At 38.2% G+C, this 15708-nt stretch overlaps 2 protein-coding genes across 2 annotated transcripts; both read left to right on the top strand.

Moving 5' to 3' along the window:
* The first annotated feature begins 613 nt into the window (after nt 1-613).
* Nucleotides 614-3054, top strand: LOC110737757 (protein trichome birefringence-like 31). Its single transcript, XM_021918102.1, has 5 exons — nt 614-1301; nt 1535-1706; nt 1799-1998; nt 2136-2282; nt 2687-3054. The coding sequence occupies exons 1-5, from the start codon at nt 907-909 to the stop codon at nt 3033-3035; spliced, it is 1263 nt and encodes a 420-aa protein (XP_021773794.1). The 5' UTR covers nt 614-906; the 3' UTR covers nt 3036-3054.
* Nucleotides 3055-8645: 5591 nt separating this feature from the next.
* LOC110737534 (protein FAR-RED IMPAIRED RESPONSE 1-like) lies at nt 8646-10467 on the top strand. The gene is made up of 3 exons (XM_021917879.1): nt 8646-9146; nt 9245-9437; nt 9482-10467. Exons 1-3 carry the CDS (start codon nt 8646-8648, stop codon nt 10465-10467), a joined length of 1680 nt encoding a protein of 559 aa, XP_021773571.1.
* Nucleotides 10468-15708: the final 5241 nt, after the last annotated feature.

The raw sequence follows: 15708 nt of genomic DNA, 5'->3' as shown, positions 1-15708 counted from the left end.
AAGTCAATAAATCTAGGCATGAAAAAGTCTACTTCACAACCTATCAGTGGACAAACATGATACGACACAACCTACCCGTGGAGTAAACTGATCAAGCTTTAGAAAATCAATTATCCAACCAAGAAACATGTCTTTTACTTTCTTTATTCCAACACCTTGTATAATACGGAGTATTAACCATTAACATCTTTACTTAATCATAATGTAACACTTTGTAGAATTCTATATACCAACTACATGTGTTATAAAATCATTAAATCCACCTCAGATTTCACAAAAAAGTAACGTAAATGTCTCGTTTTGCGTATTAAAGCATGAACACGTAAATCGAGATATTTTTTAATATACAAAACGAGACATTTAAATTGTTTTTTTTGCCAAATGTGAGCTCAATTTGGACCCTAAAGGGCTAAAATAGCCCCCAAAACCTTTAACGGAAGGTTTTTTTAACGCGCAAATCGATAAAAAAAAAATATTAATAAATGGAGAGTGTGTCCCACTAACGTAATTTTTTAACGCGGGATAACGGCAAGGTTACCGTATGGAAACAAAATATATATTGGGATTACAGTGTGAAATTAACAGGATTACTATATAGTAAAACCCTAAATAAAAAAAATCCTTATAAACAATGATCGACTAGCTCATACTCTTGCAATACGTAAGTCTACGTATAAGTAATTACAATCACGGAGAATAAAATTTATAATCATTTTAACAAAAGACACCTAAATTCAGATACTTTACCAACCGGTAGTTGCATGGGTAACGGGTTACTTCTAAAAATGCTTGAATCTTAAGTTAAAGCTAAACATTGCAAAAACCATGTTCAAAAGACGTACCAAACTCGTACAAATCTTTCTTCCTTCCTTCTCTTAACCTTCCAAGATTTAGCCGAAACCCAAAATGACCTCACAACAATCTCCCAATCGCGCTAAGTACCATTCCATCTTACCTATCGCGTTGGCCTGTGTACTTGTGCTAGGGACCGCGAGGCTAGTGTTTGACAACCTAAAGAGTAACCGAGAAAGTATTTTTGGCCAATGGCAACTTTGGTTACGAGGGGGCGGATTTCATAGGTACATTATCAATGCATTTGATGATGATGATAATAGCTATGAAGATATAGAAGATTGTAACGTTTTCGACGGGAAATGGGTTTGGGATAACGTGTCTCGCCCGTTGTATAGTGAAGAGAGTTGCCCTTTTTTGGTTAAACAAGTTACTTGTCAAAGAAATGGAAGACCTGATAAATCTTACCAGAATTGGAGATGGCAGCCTAATGAATGCAATTTGCCAAGGTAACATTTTTTAGTGTATGGTAACAAAAATTTGATGTGAATTTATTTTGAAGATTAGACTTAAGAGTGTGAGATCAATAAATGTAAACATTTTTGTAACAATATGGATGGAGCATCTTAATTTTTTGTCGAGAAAGTTGCAAGATTATGTTGAATACACCTGTTGTATACAAGACCTATCGTACATACTGTTGTTTATTAGCTAATAACACTAAAATATATGACGTGTACAGGTTTAATGCAGTAAAACTATTGCGTATACTAAAGAATAAACGCTTGATGTTCGTAGGAGACTCGATCCAAAGAGGTCAATTCGACTCGATGGTTTGCATGTTACAGTCTGCAATACCTGATGGAAAGAAATCACTTCACAAGGTTCCTTCTAAGAAGATCTTCTATGCTCAGGTAATAACAATAACTTATTACAACTTCCATATCATAGAGATTAAAGAAGATTAATTATATGGAATTTTGAGAGGCATGGTTTACACATGCAGGAATATAATGCAACAGTTGAGTTCTACTGGGCTCCGTTTATAATTGAGTCGAATTCGGACCATTCTACAAATCATTCAGTGCTTAAGAGGCTGGTTAAGCTTGATCGAATTGCTGATCACAGCAAAAACTGGGAAGGAGTAGACATTTTGGTATTTGAAAGCTATGTTTGGTGGATGTACAAGCCTATTATAAACGCAACGTAAGTCTTAATGGTAATTACATATACAATCAATGATGTGCTTCACTTATACTATAGATGCTGAATGTTAGCTGATTTATATTTCCGCGATTTTCTTTCCTCTGGATGGCTGAATTTGATGGAAAAATATGTTGTAGGTATGGAAATCTCAATGATATACAAGAATATAATGTTACTACAGCTTACAAAATGGCATTGCAAACCTGGGCAAATTGGTTGGACTCTAGCATCAATCCTCAGACACAGAAGGTCTTCTTCATGAGTTTGTCTCCTACACATTTGTGGTAAGATTTTCTTCTATTTGTAAGTAGCATCAAAGTCTGAGAGGTCGTAAGTAGGTAGTTTCGGATTGGATATGATTCAGGTTAATCTGTTCAAGGAAATATTCTAGTGATAAAACATAGAGTTTGGTCTATGCACATTAGATAAATTCCGAATGAGGTCAAATTCAGGTTACCCAAAACCAGGTTAAATTTGGGTCCGAGTCCTGTTGGTTCCAACCGGGCAGTTTCAACCAGGTCAGCCTATCCTGGTCTAAGAGTCTGGAACTTGTCTAACACCTGAATGAAACAGGGCAATGACCGTTCAGTATTCAAAGTTCGAACATGTACTTGTAATCCCTCTTAGAGCCTACATTGCAGCCGGATTACCTTGCTTGTTAATTAATGTTAATCTTTGCTTTTAACAGGAGCTCAGAATGGAACCCAGGAAGTGACGGGAACTGCTTCAACGAAAAGGAACCCATCCATGGACCATACTGGGGGATGGGTACGAATCGTGAAATCATGAAAGTAGTGCAAGAAACAATACAAGGTCTAAAGACAGAAGTAACATTTCTGAATATAACACAGTTATCAGACTTCAGAAAAGATGCACATACTACAATATATACAGAAAGGAAAGGCAAACTCCTAACCAAGGAACAAAAGGCTGACCCGAAAAACTTTGCAGATTGCATTCATTGGTGTTTACCAGGAGTTCCTGATACATGGAATGAGATTTTGTATGCACATTTGTTACAAGAGTTTTATAACTAATCTCTTTGTTAGGACCAAATTTTGATTCTTAATTTCTAATTACGTAGTGAAAAAACATATACTATATTCTATAAAAACAAAAGTTTCAATTGCACCAAAAAAAAAAAAAAAAAAAAAACTAAAGTTTCAACATGAAACATTGCATTGAGACATTAAGAGCAATGAATCAGGAGGTCTATTTTTCGAGATGGTTAGAATTCAATAAATTGTTCTTAGTAATTGCGTTGGATAGGAATAAGAAGTACTAGTATATATTTAGATTAAATGAAAATTATCTAGCTCTACTAAAATAGTTATCTAGTCATCGAAATTTCTGCCTAATAGTTCTCTAAATCTTTGATCCACTAAGTCAAATGCCCTTTACCCAAGTTTATAAGATACAAGTCAAAATTTTTGTTCACCATCTAAACTGACAATCTCCCAATCTATGTCTTCAACATACTCCGCTTCAAAATTCTTCAGGATGTCCTGGGCACTTTTACTGAGGTGACTGAAATCTCTATCACAGTCGCGATATGGTTTTTGGACCTCTTTACTTTCTTCCGGTGTCTTCCTAATTGGAATCTGTAACATTTTATAACAGAAAATGAAGAAAATGAGAGTCCACTTAGGAAACAAATACTGATTCTGATTCAAAGCCTGAGAAAAATTACAATACAATCTTAACTCGCAGCAAAATGCACTTAGTCTAGCTAAAACAAGCCTAGCTCCTAGTTAAGGTGCATGGACATAAGAATTTGTAGCTCATATATAAATTATGAAACACCATTATCGAAACAGACTTCTGGTCGCTAATCCATCAGGGAAATTCCCTGTTTCTCATATTGAGAAACGAAATTTGTTTCTCATGGGGACATTTTCGTGAAGAAATCAACAACTTTTTCATTATTGTAGGTTTCACAATTGAATAAAGTTGTTGATTTACTTACAAAAGTGTCATGTGAGAAACAAATCACTATGAGAAACTGGGGCATCCCCCATCCATAACTATATAAGAGTACATCAGCAAAAATGCATACGCGCAGAGACAGATCCACAGAGGTCTAAAAAACAATAATAAAAAAAAAATATGACTCAATTATTGGACATGAGATTACTCTCATAGTGTAGTCACTAAGACTAATTACAATTTCTATCTTCTGCACGAAAGCACCATCAGCAACCTTGACGACTTTATACCAATTAAACAAAGTATTTAACTGTTTTTCTTTTTTAAAAGAAGGTTTCAATTGGAAGTACCTCAAAATTACTTCCATATAATTCGCGGCCATATGCTCTTCTAAATGAAGTCGAGAGATTGTCCTCTTGAATATCATCATCAAAGAGAGGTAATTGTTTCATTGCAACAGCTAACTTCTTGTCATTCTCGGCTGTTGTCTGCACTTGGTCTCTGACGTTACCACGAGCATTCTGCATTTACAGACGAATAAAATTAAAAATTGATCAGTAAATTGAAGGCCTGAAAGAACCGCGATCTTTGCAGTGAAACGGATAATCCTGACATCCTAACTTAGGTTGCATGGAAACGGAAACGGAAACGGAAATGAGAAAACGGAGAATCGGGAAAACGGAAAATTTAAAATTATGGGAAACGTAGACACAGAAAAGTAATACTCCCTCCTTTTCATAATGTTAGTTTCATATGAAATCAATCACATAAAATAAGAAAAGAAGAATATTTGGAATCTAACATTAAAGTACAAAATAATTCATAATTAGTTTACCTTATCTAAAGTTTTTTGATTTTTTTTTTTTTGGAAAAGTATAAATCATAATTGCATAATTCAATGTAGAAATTTCTTTACTTAGAGTATGTCATCAATCCACAAACAATTAATTCCTAAAAAATTAAAAATGAATGGTATTCAATATGGATAGATCTTTTTAAAACGTCCAAAATAGTATATGGACTAATATTATGAAACGGAAGGAGTATGAAATATCACCTTCTAAAGGCAATATTATTGACATATTTTTTAATGAAAAGAGAAAAATAAAGAAAGAAAGCAAAAAAAAAACAATAAATTAGGCTATATTTAGGAGATTAAGTATTAGAAAAGATCAAATTTTTATGTGAAAAAACGTTTTTTCCCTTTAAATTTCATATCTCTAAGGGTTAATTTTAGTTAAAGCTTCAGAGAAGTTTACAGAGTTTTGGAAACGGAAACGTATGTGAGGAGTAATAACCTGGATCATTATGTCATCAATTTCACGGCACATATCATTGATTGTCTCGTATATAATTTCAAAAAACGACATACACCCGCAATTTATTATCGAGTTCAACATGATGGCGCTTTTAATAATGGAGATTAACAACACTCCCAAACTTTGTGCAACTCAAATAAGCTGCAATATCCAGAAAGTTAGCACTTAATTAGAAACTGGTAACAATGTAATATGCAAGAATTATGAACATTAATATTACGAAAAAAAAAAAAAAACCTACAACTTATAAAACAACAAAAATCGACAACAACCAAAAAAAACTACTCTACGAACAACATAAACAATCCTAGTTATTATTCTCCAGCACCATCCTTGGTCTCGCCCTTTTGCTCAAGTGCTCCAATAAAATTTACATTATTAAAATATAAGTACTATACCTTATTTGTTAAGTAAAAACGCCAACTCTAGCGGTGTCATGATTCCTAATAATACTCTAATTAATCTTAACTTATATGTGTGCAATTTGTTGGATAATAAGCATATGATTTGCAATTGTTAATGTAGAAACTAGCACATTTAATCATCATAAAAATCAAACAAAAACACGAACCCAAAGTTTTCATAGTAACAAGAATTGAAACGCAAAGTGTAAGGTGTACGTTGAGTTGTTGATAGTGTAATCTAAACTAATAACACGACAACTATATCCGGACAGAGTGGTAGTAATTAAAAAGATCAAAGAAAAGGACATAGGCGTTAAAGAAAAGAGCAAAGAGAGGAGAAAGTATAACCTGTGATGGGAAACAACGTTTTCTCAAAGCAATCAATTGTAGGCAGCTCTGCAATTATATATAGTGATATTCTTTCAAACAGATTTTTTTTCTTTTCCAGTTGATTATATCTTGATATTCTCAAGATGTAATTAATAAAATAAATACTACTTCTGTTAATTATATTATGTGAGATATAAAATTATCCTTTATTGCACATAATAATTAACAGAGATATAGAAGATAAAATTCGGAATTCGAGTTTTAGTTGGATCAGGAGTCCGAGTTCTAATCAAACTACAAGTCTAAATAAACCAAAATTCGCAACTATCACTAATTTTTCCCGATAACAAAAACATACTGTATTATATTTTCTTAGACCAATGATATGATTTATACACGACCATTTATTATATAATTTGTTTTATTAAACTATAAATCTAATGTATTATCAATAACATAATAATAACTTAATACTAAAACAGACATTAGGAATGACACTTGTCGATTTCTGTTGCTATTTTTTCCTCCAACTTTAAAAAAAAAAAAATATTTACCATATATATATATATTACCTAATCAGAAAACCATTGACTAACATTATACGAGTACATACTTTATAATTAGGTCACCGGATACTATATATATATATTTTTTTTTTTTTTTTTAAATGCAATGTCTCCTATGTTATTAAGGAAAATCTATTAAACAAAATAATTTTAAATAATTACAATTGATTTACTTATACATACAATGTATATTACAATAATAAGACTTACCAATTTGTTATTGGTGCACTGGTGATTGGGGCTGCATTTGGTAGGGAGAACCCGTGTTCGATCCCCTCGCAACAACAATCGGGAGGGGATTGGAACCTAACCACCTTGAACTGATCCCCTAATCCGGATTAGCCCAAAGGGTGAAACGGGTGGAGCACAAAAAAAATAAAATAATAAGACCTACAAAAGTGTATATCAAATTAATAATCTCAATTTATAATCTATATTATTTTCTTCTCATTTTGGTAATCATATTCAATCTGTATACAATCAACTAAAATTTTTGTACATATCTTCAACAAAGCTTCTTGCGTACAACCGGCTTACAATAATGTTATTGTAAAACCGGTCTCGCACGTGCCATACTTAATATAAAAAGCTGCGCATGCAATTTCGCTGCAAACTTCTTCTTCAACCTTCTTCTTCAAACTTCATCTCACAATTTCGCTGCAATTCTCTGCAAAACAGCCATGAATTCTGTAAATCACAAATTATTACAATCTCAAAAACAAATTCAAGCTCCAATTTCAAACGTTGATTGTGCAATTGATGTTGATTGTGCAATCGATGTTGACTTAAGCGACGAATTTTTGCAACAAAACCTAAATTGCAAGCAATGTGGCAACAATATTGACCTAAATTGCGAAATCAATGACAATGCATTGATGCAACAAAACCTCAATTCAGGTACGTAGTTTTTTATATTATGAATTTATATAAATTTACCAAAAATAGGTAAACTGGTGGTTGAATAAATTGCGTTCAATGCAGATTCATATGAGAGTAGAGTTATTCTCGATGAAGAACAAATCTCAGCTGATGAAGTGCAAATATCAGAGGATGAAAATTCAACTGCTGAAGGTAACATTAAGCTTTTGAACAGTTGTGGAATTGTTTAAATTGAAGTTTCTGATTAATATTGAAATGTACAAGTAAAATTGAAATTGCATACTCGTTTAATGTATAGTTTAACTTTCAGAAATAGAAGTATACCTTTAAGAAATAGAAGTGTAACTTTAAGAAATAGAGGTATTACTTTAAGAAATAGAAGTATAACTTTAAGAAATAGAAGTATAACTTTAAGAAATAGAGGTATAACTTTAAGAAATAGAGGTATTACTTTATGAAATAGAAGTATAACTTTAAGAAATAGAAGTATAACTTTAAGAAATAGAAGTGTAACTTTAAGAAATAGAAGTGTAACTTTAAGAAATAAAAGTATAACTTTAAGAAATAGAAGTGTAACTTTAAGGAATAGAAGTGTAACTTTAAGAAATAAAAGAATAACTTTAAGAAATAAAAGTATAACTTTAAGAAATAAAAGTGTAACTTTAAGTGTTTATTGTATTACTGAATTATAGTTATACTTTTTTCATAAATCCTAAATCTACCATACTGTTTACATTGCAGTAATTGAAACCAATATTGATGTTGGAAGAACACTATTAGGGATCAGAACAAAAACCTTAGAAGAAATGCATGAGATTTACAAAAAACATGCATCAATTGTAGGATTTTTAGTAAGGAAACATACAGGTAGGACTAGGGATAAAACTGGAAAAGTTATTGTGGAGAAATACTATGTTTGTTCTGCACAAGGTAAAACAAACACTGGGGAAAGAAAAAAGAAAAAAATAGAAGCAATTGTGGAGAATGCAGAAAACAAAAAGAAAAGAAAACCTAGGCAAGTTCCTATCACAAGAACAGATTGTAGAGCTTGTATAAGAGTTAAGATGAATGAGGATGGATTATTTGAAGTAGTACAACATGTTTTGGTACATAATCATGAATTCACAAGAAAACAATGACACTATCTTCATCGATCGGAAAGAGAGATGACAGAAGAAAAGGGACAAGTAATAGAAAACTTGCAAAAGTCACGACTTTCAGCTATGGACTCATATCGAGCTATGTGTAATGAAGCTGGAGGTAAAGAAAACTTGGGACACACAAAGAAAGACCATCTGAATTATTGGACAAGATTGAAAATGAAAGATATTGAAGGTGGTGATGCACAAGCAGTCTCTGAAATAATGTACCAGGAACTTGCTAATGATCCTGAATTTTTCTTTAGATTTAGATTGAACAAAGAAGGCAAGTTAAGAGCACTATTTTGGAGAGACTCAATGATGAGAGAAGATTATAGTATTTATGGAGATGTTGTAGTGTTTGACACTACATATAGGACAAATAGATACGATTTGATATGTGCACCTATTGTTGGAATAAATAACCACTGGAAAAATTGCATATTTGGTTGTGCTTTTATTGGAGATGAGAAAATAGAATCATTAGTATGGCTCCTTGATACTTTCAAAAAGTCAATGGGAGGGAAATGCCCAATCTCAATCTTCACAGACCAAGATCAAGCAATGTGCTCTGCAATACAGAAGGTAAGTTTTAAAGTTATACACAAATATGTTAAAGTTACCCTGTTTCTATTGTGTAGTTACCTTTTTGTTTTCTAAAAATATATCTGATTATAATTCAGGTCTTTCCAGAGGTCAGACATAGATTATGTATATGGCAATTGGAACAAAATGCTATTACAAGATTTGGATCGTTGAAACGAGACAAGGATTTTAAGAGAACATTCTCCTACTGTTTGAAACAATGTGTAACTGAAGTTGAGTTTGAAACTGAATGGAACTCAATGATTGAGAAGTATAATTTACAAGAAGATAGTTGGTTCCAAAGAATTTATGATCTAAAAGAAAATGGTGTCCAGCTCTAAGCAAAGACTTCTTCTCAGCTGGTATCCTCTCTTCCCAACGAAGTGAAAGTACCAATCATGCAATTGGGTTTAGAGAAAATAGATCAACAAGCTTGACTGAATTCTATACCATTTTCAAAGCTTGTATACAGCGTTGGAGAAGCACGGAAAAACATGATGAGTTCTCGTGTAGTAAATCAACTGCATCATCAGCAATACCATTATCTGGTCTGCTGAAACACGCATCAGAAATCTACACTTTGTCTTTATTCACAGATTTTGAAGAAGAATTTGGGTATTCCATTGCAACTACCACAAAATTGCTTTGGCAAAATGGTAGTACCTTGTTCTATTTAGTGGCAATTGAAAGTGAACCTTGGTCGGAACAAAAAGTCACTTTTGAATATGACAGCAACCAAGTTAAATGCACTTGCAAGAACTTTGAAGCTTCTGGATGGTTATGCTACCACTACATCAGAATATTACACTTACATTCAGTGATGAGAATACCAGATCAGTATATAAAGAAGAGATGGACAAAGTTTGCAAAATCATCAATTTGGGAAGGACAAGACAATGAAGAACCTGAACAAAATCAATACGCACCTTGGCGTCAAACCATGGCTAGAAAATTCTATAATTTAATATTGAAAAGTCAATTGAATGAAGAGGCAAGAACCCTTATCGAGGACAGTTATGCTGCTAGCCTTTTTCTTGTTGAAGAACTACTAACAACCATCAACAACACTACTGAAGCAGAGACTAACCAAGCTACTGAAACAGAGACCAATCAAGCTATTGAAACAGAGACCAATCAAGCTACTGAAGCAGAGACCAACCAAGCTATCGAAGCAGAGGCACCTCTTATATTAGATCCTGAACATACAACAACAAAAGGAAGGAACAAAAGGCCACGAGGACCACTAGAGAAGAAAAGAACGAAGACAGCAGTACCACCACTTGAGTTTGGAGCTATAACCCCTAATTTGAGACTATTTTGATTGATCTTAGACACATTGTTCTTTAATTTTGAACTATATTCATTGACATTAGACTATTTAAGACTATTGTATTTGATACTATATTCATTGATCTTTTTTTTACTATATAAGTAATGATGAATTTTGCTAAAAAAAACTATAACTTTAAGTAGAATTACTATAGCTATTATAATAGTATCCTTAACTTTAATTTGTATTATCCATAACTTTAAATAAAAATACCATAACTTTTAATAAAAATACCATAACTTTTAATAAAAATACCATAACTGTTGTTTCGGGGGTTTTTGAGGTGTCCCACGGGAGAGTTACAGCACCGGGAATGTACGCCTGACTTCTGTACCTGCAAAACCACGAAACTCCGGTTGGGTGGAGTTTCGCCTCCGACAGTCAATTTAGAATAACTTCGGGTGAAATAACGTGCAGAAGGTAAATTGGTTCTCTCGGGTTCCGGGAGATTCCGCAATTAATATTGCTCGGGTCTTGTGGGTGTATTTCTGAATGTCAATAAATGAGGTAGATTCCTTTATTTATAGCAGATGGGTCTGCTCCCCCATTGGGGGTACGATGCCACGTGGCATCCATTGGTTGGATGCCCATGGTGCAATGGGGGGGATGACACGTGTCAGATCCCCATAGGGCCACGTGTCCAGGGTAACTTTTACCCTAAACATTTGCCCCTCACGGGTGCTGACGTGGCTATGCCACGTGGCACCTGTGACACGCGCCATCCAAGCAGGAAGGGGGCGATTCGCCTCCTTCCCTCTCTTTTCAAATTTCAAACTGAAGGGGAGGGTGACGGTTCGCCTTCTGGGAACCCCTATAAATAAGCATCCCCCTCCCTTCATTTCTCACTTTGTCATTTTTGAGAGAAATTTCTTGAGAGAAAAAGCGAGAGCTCTGGACCCCGCCTGCTTAGTTGCGCAAACAGCCACTCTTCTGGATACCTCTTGAGTCTCGCATTCCGTCTCACTAAGGTATCCTTCTGACCCATTCAGACTGAATGTTTGATTATGCTGCAACCGGCATTTGCCGTCTGGAGCTTTTTAGGCAATTTTGTATAAATTGCGTCTATTGAGAATCTCAGCCGGTGTAGTCCGTCTGAGATATCTTCTGGCACATTGAAGGTGCACTCAATAGACCCTCAGTTGGTTCAAACTGTCTGGGGCATAAAACGGGCAATCTCAGTGAGTTGCATTCAATAGACCCTCAGCCGGTGTAAACCGTCTGGGGTATCTTCAAGCAATCTCATTGGTGAGTTGCCTTCAATAGACCCTCAGCCGGTGAAAACCGTCTGGGGTATCTTCAAGCAATCTCATTGGATGTGCATTCAAAAGACCCTCAGCCGGTAAAAACCGTCTGGGGTATCTTCAAGCAATCTCATTGGTGAGTTGCCTTCAATAGACCCTCAGCCGGTGAAAACCGTCTAGGGTATCTTCCAAGCAATCTCATTGGTGAGTTGCCTTCAATAGACCCTCAGCCGGTGAAAACCGTCTGGGGTATCTTCAAGCAATCTCATTGGAATTGCATTCAATAGACCCTCAGCCGGTAAAAACCGTCTGGGGTATCTTCAAGCAATCTCTTTTGGGCTGCCTTGCTGCCTACCCAGCCAGTCTCACACCGTCTGGGGGGTGAGCAGGCAATCCCCTTCTAAACTGTTGTGGCCCCTATTCGGTCTTTGCCGCTTGGGGGGCACCAAAACAGTCTTCACTTTAACGAGTGTACAGCCGGCCCTTCAGCCGACTGTATTGGCTTTTTAGTTGAGCTTTTTGCGAAACTCAGCCGGTTTTTGCCGGCTGGGGGGGTCTTTGCCTGATCTGATAAAAATCCCAGATCATTTGCTCGTCATTCTCCTCCATCCGGCTTTTACCGCCTGGGGTATCTTTGTGCAACATTGGTGATTAATTTCCCTTCTTTTGCCAATTTGCAGTTTGCTCAAAGTGATACCGTTTGGGGTATCTTAGATCAACAACCGTCTCTCAACTTCTATTCGATCTCAAGGTAACGTCTTGGTTCCTGCTCTTTTTTCGGAGTTCATTTTTGAACCTTTGATTGTAAATACCTTTAAATAATGACCTCACCCATTACACACACGGCACACCATAATTTAGAGGCCAGCCGGTCTCCTGTTACGGCTGAGTCTAGGACTGGGGGTGCCGACTCTAGGTACGGGGAGTCTCCTTGTTCTTCTCCGAAACCGACCGTCTCTGTCTCTGTGCAGGACGCAATGGCTCGTACTAAAAAGACTGCCTTCGATCCGGAGTACAGAGAGGCAGAATCAGGCGAGCTGCCGCCTGACCCTAGTCAGACGGAGGGGACAAGGGATTCCCCGCCTGGCACCCCAAGCACTCCTAGCGACGGGATTTTGGAAGAGATAGAAAGCGAGGAAGGGGCCGCCTCGCCTTCTAGAGAAATGGAAAACGAGGAAGAAACCCCCTCGCCTTCACAAATTGGACTGGTACACCAAGAGGGTGCCAGCGACGACGATACCGCCTCCCCATCCGGTAGAGAGCAAAGCGGCAGCAGTAGCAGCCTCTTGACACCGGATGCTGATAGTGAGGCGGAGGAAAGGCCTGGCTGGAGTAATAAAGGCGACCCGTACCTCATCACCGTCTCAGCCAAAGATAGGGCTAGTATGGCCAGTAACTTGGAGGACTTTGTGAGGATTCGCCCGCTTGGGGTTGACTGGAAAATAATTGTGCCGCCTGAGATGGGCACTATTGTTTGGGAAGACGAGCAACCCAATGCAGACGGGTATTTTGGCTGTTATGAGGCGGCATTCCTTGCTGGTCTCCGCTTCCCCCTTCATAACACAATAAAGGCCATCCTTCGAGGATATGGCCTGGGTATTTGGCAGTTAACTCCTAACTCATGGGTTAACATAGTGGGCTACATCGCCGCCTGCGAGATGCAGGATATAAACCCCGGCTGGGAGGCTTTCGCCCATATGCATTACTTGAGCAGAAGCCCAGGCGGTTGGAGAGCCTGGTACACCCTAACAACCTATCCCAAGTACCTGATGACTTTAGACAAGCCGTCTAAGTGGTCTGATTGGAAAAACAGGTTTTACTTGGTATCCGCCCCTACTAAGGCGGAGAACCGGGAGTATAGGGTATACAACCGGAAGCCTGACCTCCTGGGGCATAAATGCAAGAAGCCCCGTATTCCGGATGTGGACTATGAGCGAATAATAGAGTCCAAATTTTTCGAACAGACCACCGTCCCCCTCTCCAATGGAGACTTAATAAGCGTACCCAGAAATTGGGTACCTAAGCACGAATTTCTTCGAGACGAGGCGTTATTGTCCGTCTGTAAGCTTAGCACTCAGTTTGACAAATGTAGGTCACATTAGAGACTGCCCCTATCTTATCATTTGTTCCTTATTTTATTTACTGCTAACCGGATGGGTACTTTTTGTGCAGTGCGTGGATTAGCAATGTTGCCAGCTGACAAGACTCCCGCAAAGTCAGCCGCCGAAATCCGCAAGGCAAATGCGGAGAAAAAACTTGCTGCTCAGGCGGCAAAGAAGGTATCTTTATTTTCACTCTTCCTGCATACATTTCCGTTTGGTTTCAATGCCGCCTGACTGCTATGTTTGCTTTTAGGATGGGAGCAAGGTGCCCCATTCAGTTTCAAAAATAATCAGGCCAAGGCCTGGAGAGGAGCCGCCTGTGCAGAACAAGGCGAGGAAGACCTCTTCTTTGACGGTCCCAAGCCGTCTAACTATTGGGGGTAAATCCCTCAAAAACCTCGGCGTGGGGCTGGACCTGTCTAAAAGGCAACCGGATGCTCCACTAAAGGAGACGGTGCCTTCAAAGGCATCCGGAGCTTCAGTCCCGGCTGAGGACAGTCACGGCCCTCAACCTACCACCCAAGGTACTCTTGACCCCTTCAACCCTTATTTGCTTGGCAAGCCTGTGCGGGTCAAGTCGCACTCCCAGCTCCAGCCAGAAGACTCTTCTGGCAGCCGGCAATCAATAGGAGGGAAGTATGTTACCTTCTCACCGTCTGTTTCTGGTGCAGATCACTCCCCTCGCTGGCCGGATGTACAAAGGTACGCTCGGGCCATGCTGAAGGTCGTCCCAAAGGAGGAGAAGGAGGCGATCCCAGGGATCCACTCCTTCAACGCCGACCAGGTCTTGGCTGGCCTGTCTGAGGTACATAGTCATTGTTTGTTTTTAAAGTTATTATGCCGCCTGGTTGCCTCTGATACCGTCTGGGTTTTTGCAGTCAATGCTACGCGTGGAAGGGCTCAAAAAAGCTTATGCCCGCAAGTGTGACGAGGTAAGGCGGGCTAAACGGGACGCGTCTGACACCCATAACGTTGCCGAGTATTCCATGATTATGCATGAATTAAAAACTAAAGGCATAATCATGCAACAGGCGGACAACATCAAACGGCTCCAGAAGGCGCTCGATGAAGCCGGCACCAAAATCCACAACCTCAAGGCGGAAAAGGATAATGCCGAGGCAGAGCTGAAGAAGGTGAACGACTCTTCCAAGCTCCTGGAGGTGGCCAGGAAGGAGAACACAAATCTCCTTGCTGAGAGCGTCCGTCTGAAGGAGGTGGCAGCCAAAGCCACCGACAATTTTAAATCTACGCTGGAGGCTGAACAGAGTCGGCTCATCGAAGAGAATGAGCAAGACTGCATCGCTCGAATGCAGAAGGCTTGGTCCCTGGTCCATCCGGACGCGGAATACACCGTTTGGGAACTCGCCTATAAATATGCAGATCTTGTCATTGATGCGCAAGAGACGAACCAGCCGGCTCCGGAGCCTTATGAGGAATGGGTCCAAAAGCAGATTGCGGCCATGCAGGCGGAAAATGGCTCGGAAGGGGAGGAGAACCAAGAGGAGATTGCCCCTCCTGTCCCGGGGACCGCCTCGCATAGCCAGGATCAGGACCAGGCTCCGCCTCAACCTTAAGCTTTCTGTCTTCTTATTTTCCGGCCTGCGTGCCGTGTATTTGATGTATCCTCTTTTAACCGGATGGGGGTCCGGCTAACACTGAACAAGTTCTGTAATATAATTTTATGCCGACTGAGTCGGTTATTTTTTGTAAACCTTGCTCTATTCTTTGCTTTTCGCTGTTTGTATGCTTTTTTTTTTTTTTTTTTTTTTTTTTTTTTTTACAATGCCGAATGGGTTTATTATGCATGCCCCTGGGTGGGTGATTGTTTAGTGCAAACACTAAGCAAGCAGTCGCCCATACATTCCCATTCCCAGATTCAATAATCTGAA

This window comes from Chenopodium quinoa, unplaced genomic scaffold (assembly GCF_001683475.1).
Source record: "Chenopodium quinoa cultivar QQ74 unplaced genomic scaffold, ASM168347v1, whole genome shotgun sequence".
In the NCBI taxonomy this organism is placed as follows: domain Eukaryota; kingdom Viridiplantae; phylum Streptophyta; class Magnoliopsida; order Caryophyllales; family Amaranthaceae; genus Chenopodium; species Chenopodium quinoa.
This window is presented reverse-complemented; position numbering and strand designations above follow the sequence as displayed.